Below are 27,979 nucleotides of genomic sequence, written 5' to 3'. Positions count from 1 at the left end.
TCAGGGTGATTGACCACTGCTTGCTGGAGCTCCTCGGGAGTGCAAGAGGAGCTAACAAGTATCCGCAAAGGAAAACAGTGCACCCGCAGGAGCAGCTGAACACTGGTGAGTGACAGGTTAGGTTCACTCAGGCCAGGGTGCTCCAGGGGCATGGTGTGGGTGACGGTTAATGCTGAACAAGAAGGAATGCATGGAAAAGGGGTCTGGAGACCGAAAAAGTAATCTATTGAATACTGAACAATTTGTTAAGCACAAAATATATTTTGAATAATAAGGAATGGGTCAGAAGAGCAAAGATGAACTGTTGAATACTGAACGGCTGAGAAGCATGTAATAAGTTAGAATGCTGGACTGAAGGAAAACCAAGTGAATATCACATTAATGAAACAGAACGTGATGTGCCTTTTGTGAACTGTCTGAAATTAAAGAAACGGCACTGGCAAAGAAAGTGAAAAGTGCGGAAAGCAAAACCTTATTGATTAGTGTGAAAGCAAGGTGGTAATCAGAAGAAGTACCACGAAGGAAAGTGTGTGAGAATTACAAGTTGATAAAGGCAAGAGGCCATTAAAGTGTATCAGAAGATTAAATGGACTTGTAAAACAGATGCAGAAAGGAAACTTGTTTTGTCAAGGAAGTCCTATGAGAAAGTATGAACTGTTGTTAAGCGCCATGGGTTATCGGTGCGTGACCTGTGATGGATGGACTGTGTGGTCCGACAACTGCACCTAGACCGAGAAACCCTTCCTTGGAGTAACCCAAGAGGAGGCAAGAGGCTGAAGCTGGTTGGCCTAAAAGTTGTTCAAGTGATGGAAAGAAAAGGTAAATTATACAAGTAGATGTTACTGTGAATTTGAATCCTTAAGAATTGTGTTGAATTTGGGGAAGGGAACCCTGAGACCATTTTGTGGAACTGTGTTGAACTTGGGGAAGTGAAACCTAAGGCCCTTTTTTTTTTTTAACTGTCCAACTGTGTTGAATTTGGGGAAGGACAGGGATGTCATTTAGGGGTCACCAGAGGTCGCAACTGCGAACCTCTGAGGTCTCCCTTGTGACCTCTAAAAAAAATATTTTAAAAAATGATTTTTAAAAATAATAAAACTGTAACGCAAGCTCCAGGCTCCTGGGCTGTGACCAGCGCCATGTGGCTCTTTACTTCTTGAGTGGCTGGCATTCTTGTTCAGGCCCCTTAAAAAAGAAGAAAAATAAGAACAGGAGTGCACTGACCCTAAATAAGAAAGAATAGGAATACCAAATAATGTGTCTTTCTGGAATTCTATTAAATAATTGCTAGACTCATTAAAGGTTTATTTCAGGCACACTTCAGGGTGTGAGTAACTGATTTAGTCTGTTCTTAAATGCCTCAACTCAGGCTTTCATCCTTCTGAGGTCGATAAATGAGTACCAACAAAGGTTGGGTGATATTGGGTAAATATTTTTTCTATATAAAGCGCTTAAGCGTAAATGCTATATAATAATACATCATTATCATTTGGTCAAGGACTTCTGCTTGCATTGACAGTAATTTGGTAATATGGGCCTTTACAGACTGTTCTTAACGATGCATATAGCGATCCATTCTTGTATGAAATGTACATCACATTATAGTGATATTGTAACCATATTTTTCGTACTGTACAATGCTATGTGATGCCACTTCCTGTTTTGTCAACGGGTGAAAGGTTGTGTTCCATTGCTTCCTGCGATATCACTTCGGGGTGGGGTCAAATGACATCACTTCCTATGATGTCATCAGGGGGTCAAGGGTCGTATGATGTCACTTCCGCTACCCCTGGCATTTTGTTGAAATGACGTCCCGGGGGAAGGGAGCTCCATAACTCTTTAGTTGGAACTGTTTTGAACCTGGAGAACGGAGCCAAGAAGAAACATGGAGTCTAGAAGAGGCTCATGACTTTATTTTGAACACTGTTACTTTGGTTGCTGACATTTCCACACATTGTTTAGCTTTAGTTGTGAGGGCAAGTATAGGTTTTGGACACAGAGAGACTTTTAAGTTGAACTTGCTTTAAGTACACACTTGCTGACTTAGACTATCCTTAGTTTATTTAGGTAGGAAAATCTTACCTTAATATAGGGCAGGTTAGACCTTACACCATCCTGACATTTGAGCTAATAAAGTCCTTTTGTTTGAACTTTGAATCTGTTGTCTGTGTCTTGCTTTATGATGCCTTCACGCTGCAAATGAATGTTCATTCAGCCAATGGTTTTGAATACATGAAACCGTGGTCTGATTGAAGTTAAAGAGCAATGGGAAAAGAGGAGAACCTTGAGGAAGCCCACAAGTGACTCTCTTTTATGGAGACACAATAAAAGGGCCAAATACCACTTCCTGTGATTTCTTTGATAAAAGGGGATAGAATGTTTTATAGCAGAAATCGAGATGTTAGCCTGATCTTGTAGGCCTAATAGAAGGACTTCCTGAGCCACTCTGTCGAAAGTAGACATCAAATTGAGCATCACAAGGAGAATCAATTCTCCTTGGTTGGTTGCTTCCAGACTGTCCCAAACTAAGAGCAGGGATGTTTCTGTCCTATGGACACAGTGAAAACCAGACTGAAAATCATCCAAAATGCTGTCATCTTTTTATGAAAGATTGTAATTGTGAAGTGACTACTCATTCCAGAACTATGGATAACCAGGAACGCCATGCAACAGGATGGCAGTGGTTCTAGACAGATTATTTTCTGCAGAGATTACATCAGTTTTATTTGGTCGGGAACAGTGTATTCTACTAATGATTTACTGACAAGTTGTGCGATTGGGGCTCCTATAGGTTCTGCAAAAGCTGTAGCTGAGATGGCTTGAATTGGGTCTTCTGACTGCTAAGTCGGCCAAAGATGTCTTAGTAGTCTGGTAACACCATAGTAAAGTTACAAGAGAGTAGTTTAATCCGTTTGGGAAACAGATATGATTAACATGGTTATTACAATCTTTGGTAGATAACCAAGAAGAAATATGAAATTGAATTTCTTTGATTTTGTCGGTGAAAATTTCATTTAAATCCATTTCATTTGATCCTATGATAATGGAACCTATAATATGGGAACCCCAGGTTGGTTCATCAAGGGATTTGTTATAATCATTTTTATCGTTTTCTAAGTGTTGTCAGCTTTTTTTCAAACTCTAGCTGAAGAAAATGTGTATTACCTTTAAAAAGAGCTATTTTAGATTTGTTATGGATGGATTTTACTTGAATTAGTGCTTCTTGCCAATTTAGATATCTTACACATTCTTTCAGCTCTGAGAAATTATGTTTTAAGTTCTTTTAAGCAAGGGTAAACCAAGGAGCGTGCTTTAACTTAGAATTTTGTCTTAAAATTTGCACAGCGGGCAATGTTGTCACATATATTCTGAAAACATAAGCGATTGATGAATTTGTTCCAGGGAAGGAATAATGAACATCAAATTAAACTTGTTAAAAACTTGAGGGGCAATTAATGTGTTCTTTTAGGAAAAGGAACACCCATCTTGACTGATAGCTTAGATTCAGATGCAAGAGAAAGCATTAAAGTTCTGTATCTAATAAAGGGTTTTGACCATGAGACTTGTGAAGTCTGGTCTTGAAGCACTGTGAGGTCTCTGGAAAATATTTGATCTAAACAATGACCCTTCTTGTGGTTAGGAACTCTTGGAAGATGGTTAAAGTTATGTAGATCAAAAATATAATTGATCCGCATAGTATCTATACTTTTTTCTTGGTCAAAACAAATATTCATGTCAGCCAAAAATAAAATATTGTTAAGATCCACGTAATCCTCTTCCAACCTTGCCTCAAGGCAAGGTGGTCAAGAATTTGTTTTCGGGAACCTGGGGGATGATAGCAAGGTGTAAGGCTCTAAAAGCTCTGTTAGTCTATGGTGCTTTTTAATAAACATTTTGCTGAATTGTTACAGTTGATCCTAAGGGTTTAAACCACTTCAAAATAACTTTTATAAATGAACACTATAACCTAACTAAACAGTCTGTTTTATTTAACCCTTCAATAGAATAGTCTGAACAAAAGTATGGAAAAAAGGCTTTGCAGCCATCCACAAATCAGGATTCTATTATAAAGAGAAAGCCTAAGTTGTGGCCAATTAACAGATCATAACCTTCAGTTGAATGAGCCTCCAGTGAGCTAGCATTTATCAAGGTGCATTTAAAGGCAGAGTGTGTTCATTCTAAAGATTCTAGGTGGTGTGAATGCCTTACCAACACTCATTGAAAAATTGTTATATTACCATTGTTTAAAAGCAAAATTTGTTTTGTGTAATTCCTGTTCGTGGCTAGTATTACTAGTCCATTTGATGTGAAAGTCTCCTGTAGAAGATTTAACAACAAAGTAAACTATTAAAAAACCAAAAAGAAGGATGATCTGAATCAATTATAGCTCAGAGCAGGCAGATGCCTAGCCTGAATCCAGACAGATAGATAAAACCCCCAAATGTTAACCCGGCCATGCCCTGCAGTCAAAACCGACTAAACCGGCTAAACAGTCTCCTCGTCAGTACATTGTGCTGACGTAGACCAGTTAAACCTGAGGGTCTGGGAAAGATGACATGAAGTATGAAGAGCCAGAAAAGGGCTTGGAAATATAGTGTATGCTGGCCGTGAGCGAATGGGAGCAAATGTTAATTCAGTCCTCGCTAGATAGAATGAAGTGTATGAAATGTGTACTACAAGTGTAAATATGCCTAAAAGCTAGAAGACCCTCCCTCTGAGTTCAACTAAAAAAGACAGTTGCTTAAAACCTAATTCAGATGTAATTTAAATTCCTGAATTAATGAAACCAATTGATTTTTTTATTGTAAACAAGAACACAGAATAAAGTGCAGAGTGCAAATTCTATGTGCAAAATTGCTTACTTGAACATAGCGTCAGGTCACTGACAGCAACTAGGTAAGGTACACTAAACTATGTGAGAATTTAATATTTTGATATTTGTGGGACGTAATAGATCTGTGGTAAAATAGCATAATGGTTTATATGACATGTAAAGGATCGGACACATATTAAATCCTGCCCTGGCATATGATACTGTGTTCATCGGCAAATGTGAGATGCATTACATTTGAATGACAATTATTAGAAAACTCACATTGTCATGTGGAACTGGTACAAAGATGACACATTTATGGTTTAGAGAGGTTACACTGAGTGAGTTTGTATCCCTTGCCAATGGAATAAACGGTCTCAGTAAGGCCATGGACGGAATTTCATCAAAATGCCAAGGGTAGCGGAAGTGATATCACACAACCCTTTACCTCCGATGACATCACAGGAAGTGATGTAATCTGACCCCACCCCGAAGTGACATCATGGGAAGCGATGGAACACAACCTTTCACCCCTTGACAAAACAGGACGTGGCATCACATAGCATTATTTCTAAGTACACTATGACAAATATGGTTACGGTATCACTGTAAAGTAATATAAATTGCATACAGGAATGGATCACCATATGTCTCGTTAATATCAATGCGTAGAGGCCCATATTACCAAATTACTGTGAATGCAAGCAGACGTCCAAACCCAAACGATAATGATCTGTTATTATATAGCACTTATGCTTAAGCGCTTCATATACACCAAATATACATACAATATCACCCAACTTGTGTTGGTACTCATTTATCAACCTCAACAGGAAGAAAGGCTGAGTTTACCTTGCTGGGAGTCGAACCTGCACCTGCAGATCACACACACATTGCAGCAGCGAGCGCTCTACCCACTGAGCTATCTTACCAGCTATAGCTACAAGAAAACCAGCCACTCCAGAAACAAAGTGCCACATGCTGTGGGCCACAGCCCAGGAGCCTGAATTTTAAAAAAAACATCTTTTTTTTTTGGGGGGTAGCAAGAGAGACTTCAGGGGTCGCAGTTGCGACCCCTAAATGATGTCCCTGCCATGGACTTTAAAATGGTGCGTAGATGTGACCCAATTTGTATCCACTCCGATTTGGCAGTAACCCACTGGCACAATTACATTGTTATTGGCAATTAGAGTACCTTTCAGGACTTGACAGTACACCTCTTAACACGTCCAATACATCTTTAAATTTATTTTTGTGTCATGTAAACGAGGGTCATTGAATGGGGATATGACAACAAGAAAGTTGGAATTCATGAAAAAGGCCATCTTCTAGAAACTGGCAAGAGTGTCTAAGCAAAACAAAAGAGGAGGTGGCTGGAAGGTTTAGAATTAACCTCAACCTCTGGCATTGCTCTGGGAAACCCTCCATACCATAATTCTTCGCCTGCCAAGCCATTAAAAAAGGGGAATGACTATATGCAAATCAGGCTTGGTCCCACCCCAAAATAACCAAGAAGGATAATCAAAATCAGTTATAGCATGGAACAGACAGATGTCGTGCAGACAGATCAAAAACCCAAACGTTAAGCGACCCAGCCATGCACTGCCATCAGAATCGGCTAAACAGTCTTCGCATCAGTGCTTTGTGCTGACATAGGCCAGTTAAGCCTGAGGGTCTGGGAAAGATGACGTAATTATGAAGCACCAGAAAAGGGCTGGAAAATATACAGTATATGCTTGTTGTGAGAGCACAGGAGTGAATGTTAATTTAGTCATCCCTAGAAGGAATGAAATTGTATGAAATGTGCAGTACAAGTGTAAGTGCCGAGAGGCCGATGATTACGTCATTCATGGCACCTGCCCCTCCCCCATATAATAGAAACAAGAGTACGTCATTTATGACATCTTCCCCTACCTCGCCTCTATACCGCAAGTATGAGAAACGCTATGCACTAAGACAACCCCACCGACCTTATCCTGGAACAACAGAAGAAGAAATGAACCTGCAAACTCAAGTAGAGCTGAACATGCTGTAATTGAAGATAAGGGCAAGTAACATCACTGCCAAACTGACACATGAAGATAAAATAGACATGAAGCAAATATGCACTCACAATGAAGAAACACAGACATTAGGTAAAATGTGCATTTAGACATGAAGAATGTTACCTGCACCTTATAGACATGAAGAACATAACATGATCAATGTATACACTGAAACGCAACACAAACGATATACATGTATAGCTTTCTAAACGTAGAAATGCAACGTTAACGAGAGGCTATCTTGGATAAAATTGACACGAAGCCATGTTATAGAGTGAATGGGATGCATCGTAGAAGCCTCGAAGCTGCAGGGAGCTTCGAATTAGCTGAGCACACAGATCCGTGCAGGCCAGACGGTGGCTGCACAGCCCCCTCCAAGGTTACTGCAGAAAGGGAGGTTTGGATGGCTCTGAAGAGAATAGAAGATAATAATTTCCAAGCATAAGACATATTTTTCTTAGATTAAGTAAAAGAAGAAAGAGCCTTTGAAAGCCAGGTGCTCATTAATTAAAGCTTAATACTGTGTTAGGAGTGGATTGACCAAGTCTCCAGCAACCAAAATGAAGACACCTGCCTTAATATGGGCTAAGATCCAAATAAAAGCAGAGCAGAATAATTCAAAACGTGGTCTCCTCACCCTTGACTTATAATTGGAGAATGGTGTCTATTCATCTACTCCAGACACAGATAGGGCCATGCCTTCTCACCCTTCAAGTTCTCAGAACAAAGATGCCAGACAAGGCCCGAGTTCAAAGCTAACGACCCTGGCTTGTGGCCTAGGAAATCAGGAATGTTGTCTTATTTAATTGGAAGAAGCAGCTCCTTGATGTCCCCCCCTCTAGTGCTATTTTTTGCTCATTTGCTGATGACCTGCCAAATATTCAAGGTTGGTAAAACCAATGCCAACCAATCAAAACTCTCAATGTGATGCTGCCTTGTAACTGTTCATTAGCTAATAAACTGTTGCGTAGAATCCATCTTTTTTACCTTGATCAATTTAGTGGTGGTCTAAGGTGTGGCTGTCAGGTGTATACATCCAATGAAAGCACTAACCCATATACATTGCATATGTAGACAATTTCGCCTAACCAATCCCCCGACCCTGTAGGTTTTTGCAACCAAGATTGTGATGTGACATCAATCATGATTTATTTTGTGGTTAAAACCTGATGTTCCGTATTGGAGAGGCAGAAAAGCTCTGGAGACCTGTGTGCGTATTGCTGTCTCTGCTTTATATGTATTGTTAACAAAGCAGAACTTTGCCATTTACCTTGACTGTGTCCATCATTGGGTGCAGGATTTCCCGGCCTGTCTGTTATGCTAGCATTAGGGTTTTCCAGTGCCCGTTTGCATAAGTGTACCTAAAAGCTGAAGACCCACCTAGTTCAACTCCAAAAGACAGTTGCAATAAGCCAAATTCAGATGTAATGAAAATTCCTGAATTAATGAAAACAATTGATTTAGGATTAGAAACAAGGACACAGTATAAAATGCAGAGTGCAAATTCTGATGATGCAAAATTGCTTACTTGAGGGTAGCGTAATGTCACTGTGACAGCAACTAGGGAAGGCAGCCTAGACAATGTGACATTTTAATAATCATAATGGTGCACATGTCATGTAAAGGATCGAACACATTAAATCCTGCCTCGACATATGAACCTGTGCTCGTGAGGTGCATTACATTTGAATGACAATTAGTAGAAAACGAACATTGTCCTGTGCAACTGGCACACAGATGACACATTTATGCTTTAGAGAGGTTACACTGAGTGAGGAGTTCCTGTCCCTTGCCAATGGAATAAAGTGTCTCAGCAAGGCCATGGACTTTAAGATGGTGCGTAGCTGTGAACCAATTTGTATCCACTTCGATTGAGCACTAACCCACTGACACAATTACATTATTATTGGAAACTAGTTAGAGTAACCTTCACGATGTGACGAGAATGTCATGTTAATGAATAAAACACCAGTTCAATAAAAAATATCGATTTCCCCAGCTGAGCGCTGATGGTGGAATCATTGACTAAAACACAGAGGTAAACATTAGGCTTCAGACCGAAAAGGTGTGTTTCTGTGGTTTATATTTTGTTTGTGCCGTCGCCGTCTTGACACATCTGTAATGTTCGTCTTTGCTGCCGGATAACAACTACAAAAGAGACATTTGCACCTGTGCTGTGGGATAAGATTGAAGGTTTAGCGGCCTATTTGAGGCAGAGATAGATGCGCTCTACTCTTGATAGTTTCAGGTTCCTGCTATTGTGGTAGATGATTGAAATAGGTCTGGTGTTCGTACGTGCAATGGCATTGGGAAATGGGAGATACACGATTGGGTGACTTGCAATAGTGAATATGCAGGGCACACACTGACAAGACCATGTGAACTCTTGCATGGAAGCCCATCGAGCAGCCTGTTAAATTAACACGTTGTATACACAAATCAAAAAAGGAAAAAAGCGCAGCACACTTAAACCTCGAATGAGAAGTCACGTGACACAACATGTGACAGGAAGAAATAGGGACCAGGCATTCTGGATCTATATGTCTGATACTTTTAAACCAAGAGGCCTGAACCACAAATCATGGCTCAGAAAATTGTACAGAGCCCTTCATTGAGCAATCAATAGCCTACTTATGTCATGCAGATATACATTTTCTTCTTTTTCACCCTTTTCTTGCCAAGCATTCCTCCCTCCCCCCCATTACTTTATAGGTATGGGGTTTTACTGTAGTTGGGGTCCTAGAAAGGGGAAACTGGAAACACAGGAGTACATTCGGAAAGCAGTGCACTACCATTACAATAGGAGTTCAACCAGTGTTGACAGCGTTGTAAGTGTATGGCCTTAGATGAAATGCATCGAAAGAGCAACTTCACAGGTGTGAACATGAAATCCCAGATTAGGGTGTGGCAAAATACCTGGGGGTTGACTCGGTTCTGAGCAATGCGCATTAAAACTGTGCATAGTTAAAGCAAACCAGTAGCTGGTCATGAGAATTCTGCAGGATGGCATGTGACCATGCATATTCCTATTTGGCTGCTACTAGAGTTTTTTTTCACTAAACCTTTTAATGAACATGGCACGAGCATTATTATGATGATGATGATGATGATGATGATCTGCGGACACGAGAGGAATTTGCAGTAGGTGCTTATTTTTTAGAACCGCCTCTATACACTAGGCTGGTTCACCTAATACCAGCAGCCACAGACATTTCAATCGCTGATAGAATTCTCATTGCCCTTGTTCCGCTGTATAAACATATGCCCGATTCATCATGCCCATCTTACACCACTTTTAAATAGTTCTGTCCACATTGAAAGTAAATGAGTGTCTGGCCTCTTCTAGCACAGACCCCAGGCTCCAAAATGCCTGTTTTGGGAATCGCTGGCTTTTTGGAATGACAGATATCAAAGGTATATGACTATGTACCCTGCCTCACTCCGGGGACATCTGGTGGCAGTGACCAACGGGGGATGGGTGCATCCCCAGGCTATAAGATGATGGGCCCAGGTGCGGTATGGAGAAGGTTCTGTGGTCACATCCTCCTTTAGTCACGGTCCTATGGCCGGGGTCAGTCACAGGAGGAATCTTTATGCCCCCCCCCCTCATAGGTTGAAGAGTCTGAAGTTCTCACTACCTACACCTAAAGTCCCAGAGAGAGAAAAAAAGCCACAGACTCAGCAACACTCAGTTTTGCACACACAATGCTTTTAGAAACCACATAATTGCTGGATCTTCAGCAACAGTAACCGAGAAGAGTTTGTGTCAAAAGCCAAGAGAAAATCTCTCCAGGCCTAGAGTTCCAGTGTTGCAGTTTCACTGTTTACTGGGATTATTTCCACATGCGAATGATACTCTTACCTACCTTTTCTCTACTGAAAGAGTTTTCACTGACAATCGATACAAAAGGGCCAGTTTTACGAAAGGAAAGCATTGCTTTCACAGACAGTTGCAGAGACCTTTAAAGGATTTACCAGCTACAATTTCACGCTCTCGGGAAGCAGGACAGCAGCGGCCTTCCTAGGCAGTACTGTGTAATCGCAGAAAAGGTGAGGTGGATTTTAAGAAGGCACCCAGGCCAGACAGATAATGGCTTTATCCAGCCTCTAAAACCGAGAGTAATCTCAAGTGGGCCTATAAGGGTCAGCCAATCCTAGCCTCTCACTAATTTCAGGACATGGATGCAGACTTTTGTAAGAGCCCACTTCAGGGGGAAGGAACAAAGGGTTATAAAAGCCCACAATCTTAGTCTTGTGGGGTTGGTGTTTGAAGGGAGAAGGTTGGGGTCTGGAGAAGAAGCTGGAGTTTGAGAAAGAAGTGTGGCAGAGATTTGCAAATATAGAGAATACACTGAGGAGATTGTAGAATAGATCCAGGGGACTGGGTGAGATAAAGCAAGACAAAACTGGGGTTGGATAAAGATACAGTAAGCTAGGGTGCAGGATGCTGGATGAGTCCACACAAAGAAGATCTAGATAAAGACGTTGGAGTCTGGAAGGGATACTGTGGGGCAATGCCATTGGGGTGGACCAGATCGATATAAAGACCTGGGAAGCTGGAGAAGAGATTTGGAGCCGGCAAGTAGTGAGTAGTAGAGTTATGCTAGTAAGGAGGAGGTTGTTAGAGAGGATAGGGAGGAGACTGGTGATAGCAAGGGTGGGGTTGGCATTAACAATGAGGTGGTAGATAAGATGATAAAGGAGTTGGAGAATATCGTGCAGTAGACAGAGATAGTTTTGAATGGGTTGGTGTGAACAGGAAGGGGGCTGCTTCAGGGATATCAGGAGGTTATGTCAGAAACCTAGGGGTATTCTCACATCTACTCCCTCAGGATCCTCTATGCAGGTGGCCAGGGAAAGGCCATCGCTTTTGGATCCTGCCCCTGGGTTGGACAAGCGAGAGAGGATAACCTGGATAGAGGATCCTCCGGAATTGGAGATGGGTTACGCTTAGTATTTAATATCCTCCTTTCCTGTAGGAAACCCTACCCCAGAAGTGGTTATGGGATGTTGTTCAACTTGTTAATCGATCCCTGAAAGTAGCAGGAGATATTACCATCCTAGATGGGTCAAACAGAGGAGTAGAAAGGGTAGATATGAAATACCTCTTGACATGATATGATATGATTGGTTATTTATAACACGTTTAATACCCAGAGGTTTGTAAGTGCGGACACAGGGATCAAACCTGTCTTGCACCGTGTTGTCTTGCTTCCAAGGCGAGCATGTTGATCCTGAGCTTTCCTCCTGAGCCAGGATAAAATACAGTAGCCCCCTTAACCTTGTGATGATCAACCTACTCCTCCCCTGACCTTTTTGGGTTATTCTAGGAGTGTTCCCTTCCATTTTCCTTTTGGAATGCATTCAAGTAATGAGACGAAGAAGAAGCAACTGAGAGTAGTAAAGATGACATACTCTAACTACTTTGGGACTGGTAGAGAGGATGCATGAAGGATAGTCCCGTACAGCTAATGAGTCAGGCAACATTAATTAATGGAACACATCTGCAGTCCATTATTGGACCACAGGTGTATAAAAGGTGGAACTACGAAGCTGCAGAGAAAGCGTTGGCAGAGGAGAGCAGTGGAAGAATGAGCTGTGCGAGAGCAGGAGGAGCCAAGACATCGGAACACCTGCTGAATCCCTGTGTACCCTGCCAGAGGAGTCATACAGGTTGGAGAAGCCTCTAAACAGAAGGTGAACAGCAGGAGCTGTCAGACTGTGTCAGCGAGGCTCATCATGCTTGCCGGAGAGTGCTGCGAGGAGCGTCCGGCAAGCAGGCTTTCCTGCAGAAGGGGAAAAGCCGTCGGAAGGAGCGGCAATTCCTGGGTAAGTGTTGGGGACACTTTACTCACCGGAGAGCTCTGGAAACCCATGAACAGAGTAGCGGGGTATGGAATCAAGTGAACTTACAAAGCATGGACAGTGAAATGAGTGAAATTTGCTTCTATTGAATACCGAACTGAATGAAACAAGTGAAAGTAACTTATCAAACTGAATGAAAAAAGTAAGCCAGGTGACGTTCATTTGACTACAAAATTGAAAAAAACTAGCAAAGCTACCTTTATTAAATAAAAGCTACCTTTGTAAGTGAAAGCAACACCTATGGAAGACTGAATGACTTATTTGAATGGAATGAAGTAAGATAAGGTACAATTGACAATGAACTGAAATTAAGAGGCAGAAACATTGAACAATACACTTTAAATGCAGCAGAATCAATGTTAAGAAACAGCTTATGTGCTAAAGTGTTGAAGCTGCATTTTAGGAAACTGTATTGAGCTACCTATTCAATTCCGAAAGAAACTTGGGAGGACCTGTAATGTGTGGCCCTATGTGGTCTAAAACTGCACCTAGACCAGAGAACATCTCCATGCCAACAAGGAAGCTTACTTTGCTGAAAGCAGGAAAACAATTAATGATGAACATCAGACTTGGGGAATGGAATCCTGAGTTATAAAGAATTACTAAAGTACAGTTGAAAGACAAAGTTACAAGATATTTCTTTTGGTATTGACATTTGTTGTTGCCCTGGAACAGTGTTACCCTAGAACGGTGTTGAACTTGAGGAAGAGCACCCGGACTGTCACAAAGGTATACATCTGTGTTTCTTATAATATTCAAAGGAAGATAAACTGGCCCATGTGGTGAACTTATTGACATTTGGGAAAGGAATCTGAAAAGTAAGTAAGCCAGAGCTGGAACCATCACCTCAGAACTTTGTTTGGAACACTATTTGAGTTTCTGGTTGATATCCCTACACATTGTTTGTTGTAGTAGTTGTGAGGGCCAGAATAGGATTTGGACACAGACAGACATTTAAGTTGGACATATGGACACAGACTATCCTTAGTTTCTTTAGGTAGGGAAATCCCACCTTAGTAGGGGGCATGTTAGGGCTAACTCCATCCTGATCTTTTCTTTAATAAAATACTATTGTTCAACTTTAATCCGTTGTCTCTGTCTCCTTCCATGATGCCAATCTCACAGTTAGTAGAGAAGGAAAACAGGAGGTTGGTGGTAGTTCAAATAAGGTTGACAGGGCAGTCCTGCAAGTGCTTGAAAATCCTAAGGAGGAAGTTGGTGTATGCAAGGAGGAGCTGATGGCGAATATCAGACAGTTGTAGATTATCAGGAGGTTTTCGGTAGGAGGTGGAGAAGTATGCAAACAATTGCAAAGAAAGTTTTGAGAGGAAACTGGAGGTGAGGAGGGAGACAAAGGAGGCTGCAGAAGATGAGGAGGAGGCAGGAGAATATTGAGAAATGGTAGGAGGATGTAAAGAGGAGAGCCAAGATTGCCAGCAGGCGGTTGAGAGGAATATGAGTGGAACAACATCAGGAGGATGTAGCAGGACCGAGGAGCTTGAGAGATCGGCAGAGAAGGGCCTTTTTGGCAGGCCTGGTTTGCCATAGGCAGGAGTTTGGCAGGAGGATCAAACACATGACTGGGTGTGTAAGTGAGGTTCAGGCAGAGAATGGGTCGGAGGTGCATACCATAGTAGGAAGAGATTATTCAGCTCCAGGGGACTCTGCTTCTAGGCAGACCAGATTCTCCTCCTCTGTGGCTCTGCCGGAACGCCAGGTACTAGTGCTCCCAATAGATGGAAATATCTGAGAGGGTGCTGGATGCTCCCCTGGTGCAAAACCTCAACCTCAAACTCCCCCATCCAAAAGGTAGCCCAACAAACTGACCTACCTGGTAATTTAAGAAGGGCGCTAGGATTGAGATTGAGAGTGGGTTTCCCAAACCCCTCAAAGCACGCAACACCAGAGTTTGCGAACACCTGGAGACCAACAAGAGATGACTAAAAAGAACCTGGTCCTGATCTTGGAGACTTTTGCTTCAACACTTTATTTTCCACTGAGAAACCCTTCCCTCCATTGTTACCAAGACACTACACTGACTCTCGGCGAGAGTATCCATCCTGAATATTTTAGTTGGTGCATGCATGTTTTGACCATGCTTTTACATACTTTTCTCCAATGAAAGCTTCTTTAAAAGAGATGTCGGTTCCTGGTCAGTTGATACCCGAACCTTGCATGATGAGTATTTTGTAATTTTGCAAAAACCTTGACTAACATTTTCTACAAAGAGCATGGTTATATGTTCTGATAAGTTAACCCACTTACATATGTTGGAGTTGTATAGTATAAAAATGTATAAGCATATAAGCAGTTACATATATCGTTCTGCTCTGTCATTTCAGATAAGGCACCGGCATTTTCTAACCCATCTCTGATGTGTAATTATATTTTATTGCATCATTATACAAGGATGATAATTGGCTGCTGGGAGGTGGGTTACTGCAAATATTTGAGTCTCCAAGCAAGTTGGGCTATTGGTTTAATAATATGTATGCATTTTCACATAATGCACACATCTAACTAGGGAGCAATGGCGTATTGAGTATTGTATGAGCAGGGGAATGCATAAAGTAGGCATGGAGGTGAGGTTTGATGCCAATGTTTGATGCCAGATTCTTTATCCGAGAGCAATGAGGTGCTCTTTCAAGAGATGTTTCTATAATTCCTCCCTGCAGTGCAGAAGCATTGGGACAAGCCCTATATGAATGGGAATGGTGTTCCATATCCTGTGTGCATGGTTTGAGAATGCTTCTCTTCTGGTGATTTTGCCTTAGGCAGTTTATTATAGGTCTGGCAATGTCATTGCTACTTGGTCTGCTTTGGCCTTGAAAGCCATAACGGGGCTACGTCTATATTCCTCTCGTCGACCACCACAAGCAGTAATGGGAAATGGATACCAAGTGATGGAGCCAAAATAAGAGTGGCAATGAAAGACTGCTGGGGGGGGCATAAAGGTCCATAAAAGTGGGAGGAGCTGAAAGATTGTGAGAACATACTGTTTTTTCTGTTGATTTCCAAGTATTAGTTCAATCTGTGGTCCTCGCAAGGATCGACCCGGGGAATGTTATTCTTGTGAGTCTTCCTGAATCCACACTTGCTTCTCTGAAAGCCATTTGTCTCGCTGCAGCCAGACTTGGACAAGGGATCAGAAAATTTGACCACATCGCATCTGTCCTAAGGCATTGGCTTTCCCTGGATGCGTGGACTCTTTTCCAGATAGTTTGCCTCATGCAGAGATCATTCAGACCAACAATCCCATCTATTTGTCATTCAACCTCTGGATCTTGGGTTTCTTGAGGGATATGGAGGTTGTTGTTTTTGAGGAAATTATTATGTTGCCATGAACACTGCTTTGGATGATTTTTACTGTTCACATTTTAAGAGTATATTTGTTAGTACTTGTGTCCCAAATTCTACAGCAATATGTTGCATTTAATATGTGCCACACTGTATAAACATTTTTAATAAAATAATTCCTTTCGACCGAACGAAACAAATGATAGATTAACATTATAAAGTTAACTCTTAACTTTGTGATAGATTTTTCAATTTTCTCGCTCTTTTTGCCTTTTTCCATTCGATCTGAGAATCCTACTGTGTGTCCCAGGATGCCTTTCTCGTGTCAATCGGGGGATAAAGACTCAATGTCTGAGGCATGGTATCACAAGTAGACACTGACACAAGAGCTTTAAGTTTCAAAACCTTTAAAAGGGGTTGGAAAACTCCTATTTTGCTCTATTACTAAGATGGTAGTATTCTAGACCATCAAATAAAAAGAAAATACAGTCCTAGTCAGTCCTTAGTCAAAATAAAAGGGCCTATACTAATAAACCTAATACCGGCCCTCTTTCTGATACAATAAATGTCTAAAGGGAATGTGTAATTCAAAAAGGAAAATCAGTGTTTAAATGAAATGTCAGTATGGCTGAGTAAACTCCCTTCCCCACGTTTTGTGGCACACTTGGAGCTTGCGACACACTATGGCTTCGGACACAAGGATGCAGTTTGTTTTGTGGACCAGTGCCAACTAAGTCACTAGTTTATCTCTGGACCTCACAGCTTTTTCTTACTCCAGCCCAGGTCATCTTTTAACTTGTAATGCAGTTTAACAAAAGTTTGTTTCCTTCTGGTTACCACAATTCAGTACAGGTTTCCCTCTGCCAGGCTCAACCGTTTCAATCACAATTTGTGGGGGTTCCCTTCCCCAAGCTTCAATCACACCTTCATAGGCTTCCCTCTGTCGGGCTCAAGCCTCCTTTCACTTTCCTTTTGCTGTCGAAGACTTGCCAAAACTACAAGGCTTTTGGTTTTACCTCGGTGTGACCACATCGACCTTTCCTCAAACGTCACTTTTTCTCTCCTACACCAATGCCTCTTGGTAAATGTAGTTTTCAGGCACAGTACTTATTTCAAAGTTCAAAGATATCTCTCATATCCAGGTTTCCCTCTGCCGGAATCAAACCTAAATATCATGCATCTCAGTTTCTTTTTCTTCCCGCCGCTTCTACGGCATCAGACATTTCACCGAGACTTTTTGATTGGGCAATCTTGTTTTGCCGGACCACTCTGTTGCTCTGTATCTTTATTTTACAGCTCTTTACAATGCTTTGCTTTCTCTCACGTCTTATCGGCACATGCGCATCCTTCATTCATCGGATACTGTTCATCAAGTTTCGTTTAACACCGACTGGGCTTTCATTGCTTTCATCAACTCACCGGCTATGTTAATTAATTTTCGTCTTTCGCCGCTTTGATCCTGAAGTCAAGGCTAATACTACAATTGTCCCAACACCTCACCAAATCTTCCATTCACCCAGCAGGGTGGCTGGTATCCTTGAAACACAAAGGAGGTTTGTCTCTTCTCTCTGGCTGGGCTTCCTTGCGCAACTTTCAAGGCCCTTTGGAGGTAAAGATCTCTCGCCGGGGTGTCCAAGGTTTCTCAGTTCCGCCTCTCGGACTGTTGGTCTGCTCCGCCTGGTTCGCCGTTGCCCTGGAAGAACTGCTCCTTCTCATGCATTGCTTTGCTCAGAGTGTGTCTCAGTGTTGCACCTTTTAACCATGTGGTGAGAGCTGATAGGTACCAGGTGTATGTAATTAAGATCAAGTGCCTGACCCTGACTGATCTTTTAAGTGGGACATGTCCAATGTGTTACATGGGTGGTACTTATTTTAGACTCAGACCTCCTCTTCCTCGGATTAGTGTTTGTGTAGGAAGGGGGGGTAATCTAGGAAGTTGGACTATCCTAAAAAATAGGCTGGAACAAGGGTATTCGGAAAGGGGGGATACCATGTCTCACCATCGACCGTTCCTCCTCCACTCCCCAAGGATCCTTCACCCAGGTGATCCTCCTGTACTTGGCCACTCCCAGGGACTGGATCCCAAGATGATGGCCGTGCCCTGCCTACCTGAGTAAGGGATCCCCGGGGGTCTGGGCAGTGAAACACCCTCTGGATTTTCACACTTTTTACTCTCACCTTGTGCCTAGTATTCCAGAACCTCATGTCAATTTACTCCTAGGGTTTCTGCTCTGTCCCCATGTTCTCCCTGCTCAGTCTCCTATCTTCCTTCCCACTTCACAGCTTCCTCCTATGCTAGGTGCAGGTATCTATCTACAGTCTCTCCCTTGTATCTCCATTTCATTTGGACCCCTGCTGGTTTCTTCTCATTCTATACACTTTCAGCTCACTCCGCAAGTCAAAGCACTTCTTTAGGGAATTCTTCCCTTGGCTGCAGCAGGTAATGGCTCCCACTCTTGCACTATTTTTCTCAGCCTCTAGGGGCGGACCCCTAATCACCTTAACCCAAGTGGCCCTCACCACCTGAGGAACGAGTTTACGTTTTGTACGTAAATCAAGTTTATTATACAATCGGCTGGGGAGCAGTTAGATGACGCCGTAAAGTCAAACTAACCCAGTGTCACTGAACCATATAAGTTGACACATTATATACAATTTTGCAACAGTTAAAACACCCCCATATATATTACAATCCACCTGCCACATGTGATTGGACAAAACCTCTTCAAAGAAATCCCATCTTTCTCCAATTCATGCATTCTCATTGGTAGCTGTTAATTTAACTACCATCTTCAGGTCATGTGTAAAACACACCTTCTTTTAGGATTTGTCTGTGCTAGGTCATGAAATCATCAAAACAGTGTGTAAACATAATTCATTACTAGTAATAACTGGCCTCGGCCCTTTAACCTTAAACATGATTTCACATAGTCTGCATAGTGTCTTCAAACGATATTAAGCAGCCTGAGTAAACAGCTTCTCTTTGAACTAATGATAGCTATCTCATCTGTCCTGATTTCCTGGCTCTATTGAAAATTCTTTTTGATTTAATCTGTTTATTAATTCAGAAGCTCCAACAGAAAAGTACAGAACGGGCATACCTGCCCACTGTGCAATTGAAAGCATTTGCAGTATCAATCAAAACCATGACTCTTTGCAAAACGCAGTCAACACCATTCATAATCTCCAACGCAACGATCCCCACATTCCCCCCTCTCCCTCCTTAAATGTAGCATCCAATGAAACCAGGCACAATAGTAGAGGGGGCAAAACCAATCAAAACAGAATACAAACAACCAAAATGATAGGGTGTTCTCTTGCCATTGTGTGTGTGATATTACTAAGTCACTGTCACTCCGGTCTATGTTGATGATGATATTTCTGGCATAAAAAAATAGGCCTGCCAGGTCTCAGAACGTATCGGCCCGGTCTGGCCGTGCGGACATGCAGAAGCCACTACGCTCAGCAGCGCATATTTTGGTGAAAATGTCAGATTGATAGTGGGTTTGGGTTTTTCCACTCCAGCAGGACGACTTTCTCAGCTGAGAGGAGACCAGGTTAGTCAGTCTGCGAGACGGGGCGTCATCATGCCAATGTTCAATTCCGTGCCCAAATAGCATAGTGGACGGGGTCATCCAAACTGTAGTGCCTGGCAATCCCTGACATTCCTGTGCCACCTTTTGACCAGAGTAGCAACAGTTTGAGGCAATGCCAGAACATATGACCCATAGTTCCGACCCTACATCAGCCTAACCAGCATTCGGCACTCATTGCAATGCCCATGCTATAGAGTCTGGCTGGGATGAAGGTAGGTCCTCTGAGTAATCTTAAATTGTATCTCTCTGTCTAAGGTTGGCAGACACTTGAGGAATTATTGTAAAGGAATCGTAGACATCTCCCACCGTAATTTCTACCCCTAGGTCTTCACTCCGCATAGTCGCCAGGGTTATGTTTATTTTATAGTTGTGCATGCTAAGGGAGTAAATCGTTTTGAGTCTGGGGTATTCTGTGGGATCCCTCATTACATCTCTCTGACATTGGTAGGGTTCTGCCAGTCTAGTGTCTCTCGTGTTATGTGGACAATAATAGAGTGAAGGGTTTGGTATTGCAACCAGTCAGACCCTGCCATCCCCAGCATTACATTAACCTCAGTGAAGGGTATGGGAGTGTCATCCTCAAATAAGTCCACCAGCCTGACATCCTCCCAGAGCGTCTAAATAACTGCCATTTCATCGCACACGGCACAGTTTGAGAATACAATTGAAACTGCTGGGTTTTGATTACTTTACCCTCAAGCATTGCTTCACCCCATGTTTTACAGCTGGTCAAAAACAAATAGCGAAAACCCTCTGTCAAGCTCCCATCCTTTCAAGAGATTACATCTACTTTCTGTGATACTATCAGGCCATAAAAGCCATGCCCGCCTCTTTCAGTTAGTAGTAGTTACTACAGTTTTCAGTAGTTACTTATTTACCTATCCTCTGGCCTTTGAAACTCTGCAGAACCAGTTTCTCAAAGTCAACCTCTGACTGCCATGCTTTAATCTGTTTTTAAAAAGCCCACTACATGTACATTCATAAATCCCCTTTAAATGTTTTTGCAGTGTGCATACCTGTTAAATAATTACTATCTTTCTTTTACAGTGGATTCTCCAGGACAGACCCCCCTTTCCCGCAAGTGCATTATGAAAATCCTTGTGCCTGCTCCTGGGCACTCCATAGCACATGATGTCTCATCGTCTCTATATTTAGTTTTGTGGTTTCAGCATTTTATCTTTCTATGCATGTGCAATCCAATATGTTTCAACTTTAACCAAAAAGTAACACTAATGTATTATCACGTTCACAATGAACTACACTGGATACTTAGGAAATTGCAACATCGCACTCACTTCACCACACCCCCAGTCACAAATATGATGTCCACAACATAAACCCCTCTTGATCGTGGGGACCTTTGCTGACCACCCCAACAAGCCACATGCATTCTCCTGGTCTCATTATGTCAAACTGTGGCTTGTTCATAGTCTGAGACACTGTTCTATCTCGGGCATCCAGTCCCCACTCCGGAGTTAATGCCACTCTCTGGAAATTCCCTGGTTCTCCCTGCAACTGAATAACCCTCCTCTGTTTATCGCTCAATCTATCAATGGTGCATCTCATACATCTACGATGCCGTGAACCCCATCCTCACCACGACCGGACGATGATCCCACCCTTTCTTCTCTGTGATGCTTTTCAGCCAGCCACAGTGCCGTGTGCAAGATCACCGGCCTACAACCAGGGACAACAGACTTCTCAAAGGTATTCTCTTGCCAGTTTCCACATTCATCACAGGATTAAAAAAATGAGCACTAGGCACACTTGGAAAGAGAAGGATGGACATTGAGTAAGTAGGAGGGAGATGAAAGAAGACATATTTGCAGGCACACGAGACTTATTTTGGTGAGGAGGTATGCTGAGAAAGAATGGGATGAAAGAACTAGGATAAATGGGAAAATAGGATCAGGGCGGGGCATGTGATGGAAGAGGGATTACAGGAGAAACTTACATTAAAAGAAGATAAGTGGGGGGCAGGAGGAATAGGAACCTGCAAAAATGAGATAATGTGAGAAATGGGAGTTATTAAATATAATAAGAGGGTAGAGGGCCACTAGAACTAAGAGTGTGCAGTGTCTTTATAAATTAAAATCATCACACCTTGATCGCCTGCTCTAAAATCATCACACCTTGATCGCCTGCTCTTTGCTTTAATCATAGTCTGTGCTTTGTGTATTTGTCTCCAAATTTCTACTGTATATATCTAGTTCTGGGAATAAAAGGGGTGCTGATCGGGGTGCTAATACTTTTAAAAGAGACTTCATGAAGGTGGTGTATCCTCTTTAATGCTCTGCGTGTGAGCTGGAGGCCCAGGCTTGATTTACAGCAGCGTTTCCTACCACCGTACAATTTCTCATGGAAAATGCTAATACCTGTCCTTGCTGTGCTTGAGAGCTTAAGGGTGTTGCGCGTTAACCAAGCTCAAATTACTTTTTCATATCTTGGAATACCAGAGACTATGCCGTGGCAAATTGTGTTATGCGGTGTAATTTTTAAGATTTGTTTTATGAGGATCTGCAGAGCTGCCGCTGTGTTAAGGTATTAGATTAGTCGTCCACGGTGCCTTGTAAAATGCTGGAAGAACAAGAACATTGAGCTGAACCCTGTGTTGGCTCATTTGGAAAATATGGATCATCTCTGTTCATATATTTTTGGACTATTGTGTATTGCCGGGAGTAACCCATTTGTAATCCAGATGCTTAGATGACTGAATTTTCGATTCAAACGAGCAGCGAAGTGAAGAGTATTCGTAAGCCAAGAAATAGAGGACCTTTGCGGAGCCTTTAACTTGCTCGCTCGTCCTACGCTAGGATGGTTTGAAACTCCTTTTACTGCATTTATGATGTGTTGGCTGGTGTGTGGGTAGCCATACAAGAAAACGTCAAAGTCCTTCCCAAAAAACAGCTACACAAATTGACAACACAGTTGTACAATTTAAGGTAACATACCATGCTCAAGCCATGATTCATTTTCAATACAAAACAATAAACTGACCCAACATGCCATTGTAATGCACACAGAAACTAGACACAATGTAAGACAAATGCTTATCTCCCTGCAAAGTGAAACATGTGTTTGATTTTAGAGGGGCGATATGTTGAAGTTGTTTAGTAAGTTGTTTTCTCCGCTTCCCCAAGGCCCTCTCACCCAGTAGATGTCAGTTACTTTTTTCCTCTGGTGACTTTCTGGTGCTATTTGGGATATTGTAGGTTTAGGGCTGTGCCTGACTGCGAGATTGACGATCACAGGGAAGGGTACAGACTGAGCTCACACCAGTAATTCAGGAGCTGTTTTCTTTAGCATTTTCCACAATAGGTTCATGGCTCTTGTTTGAAATTGAGATTCAACAGTAATTAAGACAAGTGAGACGTTTTCGGCTATTGATCACTGATAACACTTTTTGAGGCCAAATATTACACAGCATGCCTCGTCGTACACAGCTTGTAGTTGAAGGTGCAATTTCTTGAAAATATTTAAATACACATCTATACAATATTGGACTTTTGTGAGATGTGGGTTCTACACCGCCAGCATTCTACGATGCTGTGTTGAGGGAAGATCTTTGAGAGGTCCAAAGATGGAAATATGTTGGTAGAGTGATCACTCTAACCTTCAACTCTAAGGAACACCCAGAGAACATCTCCTAGGGTTCAAACTTGCCCGATGGTGACTGGTTTCGGACAAAGGTTGCCCGACCATTGAAAGTGACTGTGATTGGGCAGCCCAGGGGCAGGGTGTTGGGTTGTCAACCATTTATTCACAGCCAGTGAGTCTGAATCCAGCAGGGCACTGTCTTCAGATAGTCCACCACCATCTTGCAGTCCTCAGGGCCCGCATGGAGGCCAAGCAACATCAGCGTGGTGTCCTCAGCAAGCATTTGGTGTTGAAGACCTTAGCCCTCTTAATGTATTTCTCCCAAAATGTGCCTGAAATGGAGGACACCATTTTTTATTTATTTTTTATTTTCAGCAGCATCACTCCATAGGTTTGAGGGTTACTAGTGTGACATGGCTGGTAATTAATGTTTCTTGAGGCAGATGCCATGAGGGTGCAAGTGCAGTCATGCCAGTCTTTTATATATAACAGTTGGGACATGTTTCAAATGTCACTTTACTTCATTGATGCATGCTTGGAAAGGTTTAATTTACTTGTGTTTTGAATTTTTTTCCCCCTGTAAATGGGTATTTCTTCGCCCACACTCTCTCATATGACCTTCCCTGTCACCCTGACATTCATAGTCCACAGCCCCTCTCTCCATTATGAATACATCAAGGTTCCTTAGTCATATGTAACATTACTTTTATGCAACGTGTTGCTGCTTCTCTCAAGGGTCTGATTGTAATATTTATATTTTAAATTTCAAATAATGAAATACGTTTCAATGGAAAGCCTGTCAACGAAATCATGCCCTGCCTGCTTCCCCTGGCGCGCCTTTCGTAGAAAGAAACGATGGCGCATTACTTATTGGTAAATGTTTCTTTTTTTGTCACCACAGATTGTTCTAGAAAACAGCAGCCGGGAAGACAAGCACGAGTGCCCTTTCGGTCGCAGCAGTATCGAGCTTACCAAGATGCTTTGTGAAATCCTCAAAGTGGGAGAATTGCGTAAGTCACTCTCGCCTTACATGACAGATACGTTAGTGGAGGGGTGGTCCAATGGTGGCTAAAATGCAGACCCTGAAGTCTGGAAGCCTGGCATGTAATCTGCCGTCACGCTGGACTAAAAGACCGGGGCCTGCCGAGACTCTGGCCGTCTACGGCTCAGAGAGTAATAATGTGTAGTGTGACTATATACATGGGGCTGCCGATTACCAGTCAAGCACCAACCACATCCTAATGTCTTTGACCTGGTCTCTAGGACACCTCACACCACCATTCTGTTGCTAATGTTGGAGAGAGAGGGGGGACTGCTACTATGAATGTTCGTAGTAATGGGCCCTGCTGCTCCTTGAACATAGATTCTTGGTATACCAGATACTTTTAAAAAATGAAACTAAGTCTTTTTTTGTTTTTTTTTATAGAAGTCAGATTTTTCTCTTCTTTCAAAAAGATCAGTGCAGTGTCCTGCGTTCTCGGTGTGTCCTATAGCGCTACCTGTGTCCTTGGGTGATGGCTGAATGCCGCCTCTTTTCAGGCATGTACGGAGCATCCAATTAAACTTAAGTCATCGATTGTTCTGCGTCTAATAATTCACCACTGCGAGTTTCCCACTGACAATTAACAGCGGAAAATTCCGAGAGTAGGGCAATTCTTTGCGCTATGCAAAAATCATGATGTTCGATCTGCTTTTAAATGAGAAATCAAATGTTATTCGTGGTCCGGTCATTTGTCTTTTGTCAAGGCACGCACACAGCTGCTCAATACTCCAGTGTTCAGCCTGCGCACTCATCCCCCCGCCCTGCCATGTGGCGTGACTGCCTGGCATGCCATGGCAGCAGTGCCAGACACATGATGTGAGTGCATGACAGCGCCATCACAAAACATGGCACATGGGGGTAGGGCCTGGTGCATGATGTGTACCTGGTGAATGATGCTTGTAACAGGTCATTTGATGGTTAAGTCTTGCGTCTGGTGTGAATGGCTGGGCAAGTGTTGGCAAAACCTGGCATTTGCTCTGAGAACCTAACTCCTGGCTGTAAATGGGGTGAGCACCGGGAGCATTGTGGCAATAACGACCAAACAGTGCATGCACCTGGGCACATAATATCTGGCAAGTGGTGGGAGTGCCTGGGCGTTTTAAGAGTAAACACTGCTGGCTTAAGTTGTGGGAGCCTGGACACTTGTTACTATACCCTATGTTTCTCTGAGTACCTGAATAGTTAATGGATACTTGGAAAAAGGTCATTCCTAGGTATATGATAGCAAAGCCAGGAAGAGGATAACAAGTACTTGACAGAGGCGTAGCCAGGATTGTCTAACAAGTGTGGCCTGAAACTAACGCAGTTGGGCCCACTGCAGTGACATTAACATTTGTAAATGCCCACACAGTGCTGTGTGGAGAATTACAGACTTTGGGTGGGCCTTTCTCCCCTCCGCCTTCCCCACCGCCAGGTTCGCCCCTCCCCCTTCTTCCCCCAGCCCGGTTCAGGCCCTACCCCATGTATGCCTCTGGTTCTTGAGGTAATTAATGCAACATCCAGGATATGGTGAATGCATCTGCCATAACAAAACTTGACAAATTATTTGAGCACCTTTTGATTTGTTGGAAAATCTATGTAGCGACTAGCTTGGCATATGCCCTAACTATGTAACATACGTTGAAAACGCATGTGAAATGGGCTGCTTGGGCACAGGATGGTTATACCATCCAAATGCCATGTTCATCTGGGTATATGATAACAAAACCTGCATATGCTAGGGGCATTTCTCTTCTCATATGTGAATTCCTGGCCACATGATGCCAATACCTGGAATTTGTTAGCAATCCCATTTCTAATGGATTCCTTCCTCCCACCGAGGACTCATCTTTGATCTCCGGCATCAGCTGCCTTTAGAACACTTTTCACAATATGGGGGAAGAACATGATCTGTACGATTGCGGTTCATGCCAATCCATGCACCCAATGGCACTACTACAGCGTGTAGCAAAGTTAGTCACCTTTTGCCAGAGGGATGGCAACAGATCGTACAAATTCTCTCATCACTGAGCGGAGAAACCAGAAAGACCACTCATCAGTCCAGAAGGACGAACCGAAGGAGCACCGAAAGAGATCCTGCTACCGTGCGACTCCTTAAAGCATCATTCTTCTTCCTTCATCAAATCCAGCGTTCCAGAGACTCCTTGGAGGAACTAGTACCCAGGGACTGTTTCCCACCCAATCCTCCACACCAATGGATGGGAGGGTTTCTGGCTCAAGATGTTCAAACTCTTCGCTCTGGGCATGGCACCAATGGTGACTGGAGAACGCACTTTGCTTGGGAAGGCTGGCAGAGATCCTCCCCACGCTGCAAATGCATGCCTATGAGCTTGTCCTCAGCAATAACAGACATGTATTTGACCTGGCAGCATGTGGCTCTGCCCTCTTGCGTCAAGCTCTTGCCGGCAACTCCCGTCACTGCCATCAGCGTTGTTCCATGCTGCCGATACTAGTGCACCCCAGGAATATGCTCTGCTCTTAATGGGGATGTGTATGTTCGTCATATTTGAGGAAAAGTTTGACCCTATCCCATTTGGCATGCATCCCCATTACTTCCGAGGGACGGAAGAACTCCACAAAGAGTTCCAAGGAGAGGGAGGGACTAACAGCACCCGGCTGCTGACCTCCAGGAAGCAAATGGCCTCGACTCTACCCCAGAGCCGGACATCTTTCTGGCCCCAGAGAGACTTTGCAGAGAGGCTCTTCTGCTCTTCAACCCGGCAGTAGGGTCCCAGTGTTGAAGGCCTGAGAGAAGCCACTGTCGATCCTTATGGTGGACCAGGACATTGCCAAAAAAAATTGCCTGCCACACTCAGATTCAAAGGCAAACATGTCTTCCCTTACCTAGATGACTGGCATGTCTGAGCTCACTCTGCAGATCAGGTGTCAGCACATCTGTACCACACATATAGCCTGTTGCACAGTTTGGGCTGCTCCCTGCATTTCAATAAGTCTGATGCGTTGCTGTCTGAATCCCTCTGATCAGGGTATCGCCTCCCAATACTCAAGTGGGAAACATCTTCCAGATGGTTTTTATCTTTCAGTCCCAGAATCAGGCCCAGTTACACATGAGGTCGCTAGAATGGCTACTTCGATGTCGGTGGTTTCAGTTCCAGGGCAACCGGTCAGACCTGTTGAGGGACACAGACAATGTGTCGCGAGACCATGTATGGTGGTCCCTGAAAAACAACTTAATGAGCAACCTTGGCACCCAACTGATGTTCATGGACACGTCCATGAAGGGCTGGGTTGCTCACCTGTTGGACCTTACAGTGAATGGACTCTTGTCTCACACAGAAGCCTGGGAAAACATACATTTGCTGGAGCTTTGGGGGATCAGGCCTACCCTGGTTGTCTTCCTCTCCTCTGTAAGAAGCCAAACTACTGGAGGCCAGCCACCAAATCAGTTCAGGTCTCCAGGTGGCGTAAATTGTCAGCTTGGTATAGTGAGAGGGGTTTGGATCATTTTAGCTGTCCTACCTCCTTTGTTCGGGATTTACTGCTTTCTTTGGCCTGGATGGGCATGCAGATTGGCTCCTTGAAAGGGTATCTAGCTGTCACTGTGGTCTTAAAAAGGACACCTAAGCCAGGCTCTTTCTTCACAATCCTCACTGTTATGCAATTTTTGCAGGGTTTGTGTAACAACGTTCCCCAATGCCAGTGGATTGTCCTGCATGGGACTTGCATTTAGTGTCACCTTTCCTCGTGGGAGATCTGTTTGAGC

At 43.1% G+C, this 27,979-nt stretch overlaps 1 protein-coding gene across 4 annotated transcripts in view; it reads left to right on the top strand.

Moving 5' to 3' along the window:
- Positions 1–27,979, top strand: part of ELMO1 (engulfment and cell motility 1) — a 2,216,232-nt gene that overhangs the window by 1,283,401 nt on the left and 904,852 nt on the right. For all 4 annotated transcript variants that reach the window (XM_069613266.1, XM_069613267.1, XM_069613265.1 and 1 more), the window contains one exon: positions 24,115–24,223. In XM_069613266.1, coding sequence (XP_069469367.1) covers positions 24,115–24,223 — 109 coding nt within the window. The remainder of the gene's footprint in view (positions 1–24,114; positions 24,224–27,979) is intronic.

This window comes from Ambystoma mexicanum, chromosome 5p (assembly GCF_040938575.1).
Source record: "Ambystoma mexicanum isolate Mex_15411 chromosome 5p, UKY_AmexF1_1, whole genome shotgun sequence".
NCBI classification, from domain to species: Eukaryota; Metazoa; Chordata; class Amphibia; order Caudata; family Ambystomatidae; genus Ambystoma; species Ambystoma mexicanum.
The sequence above is the reverse complement of the archived record's forward strand: the minus strand, read 5'-3'. Positions and strand labels throughout refer to the sequence as shown.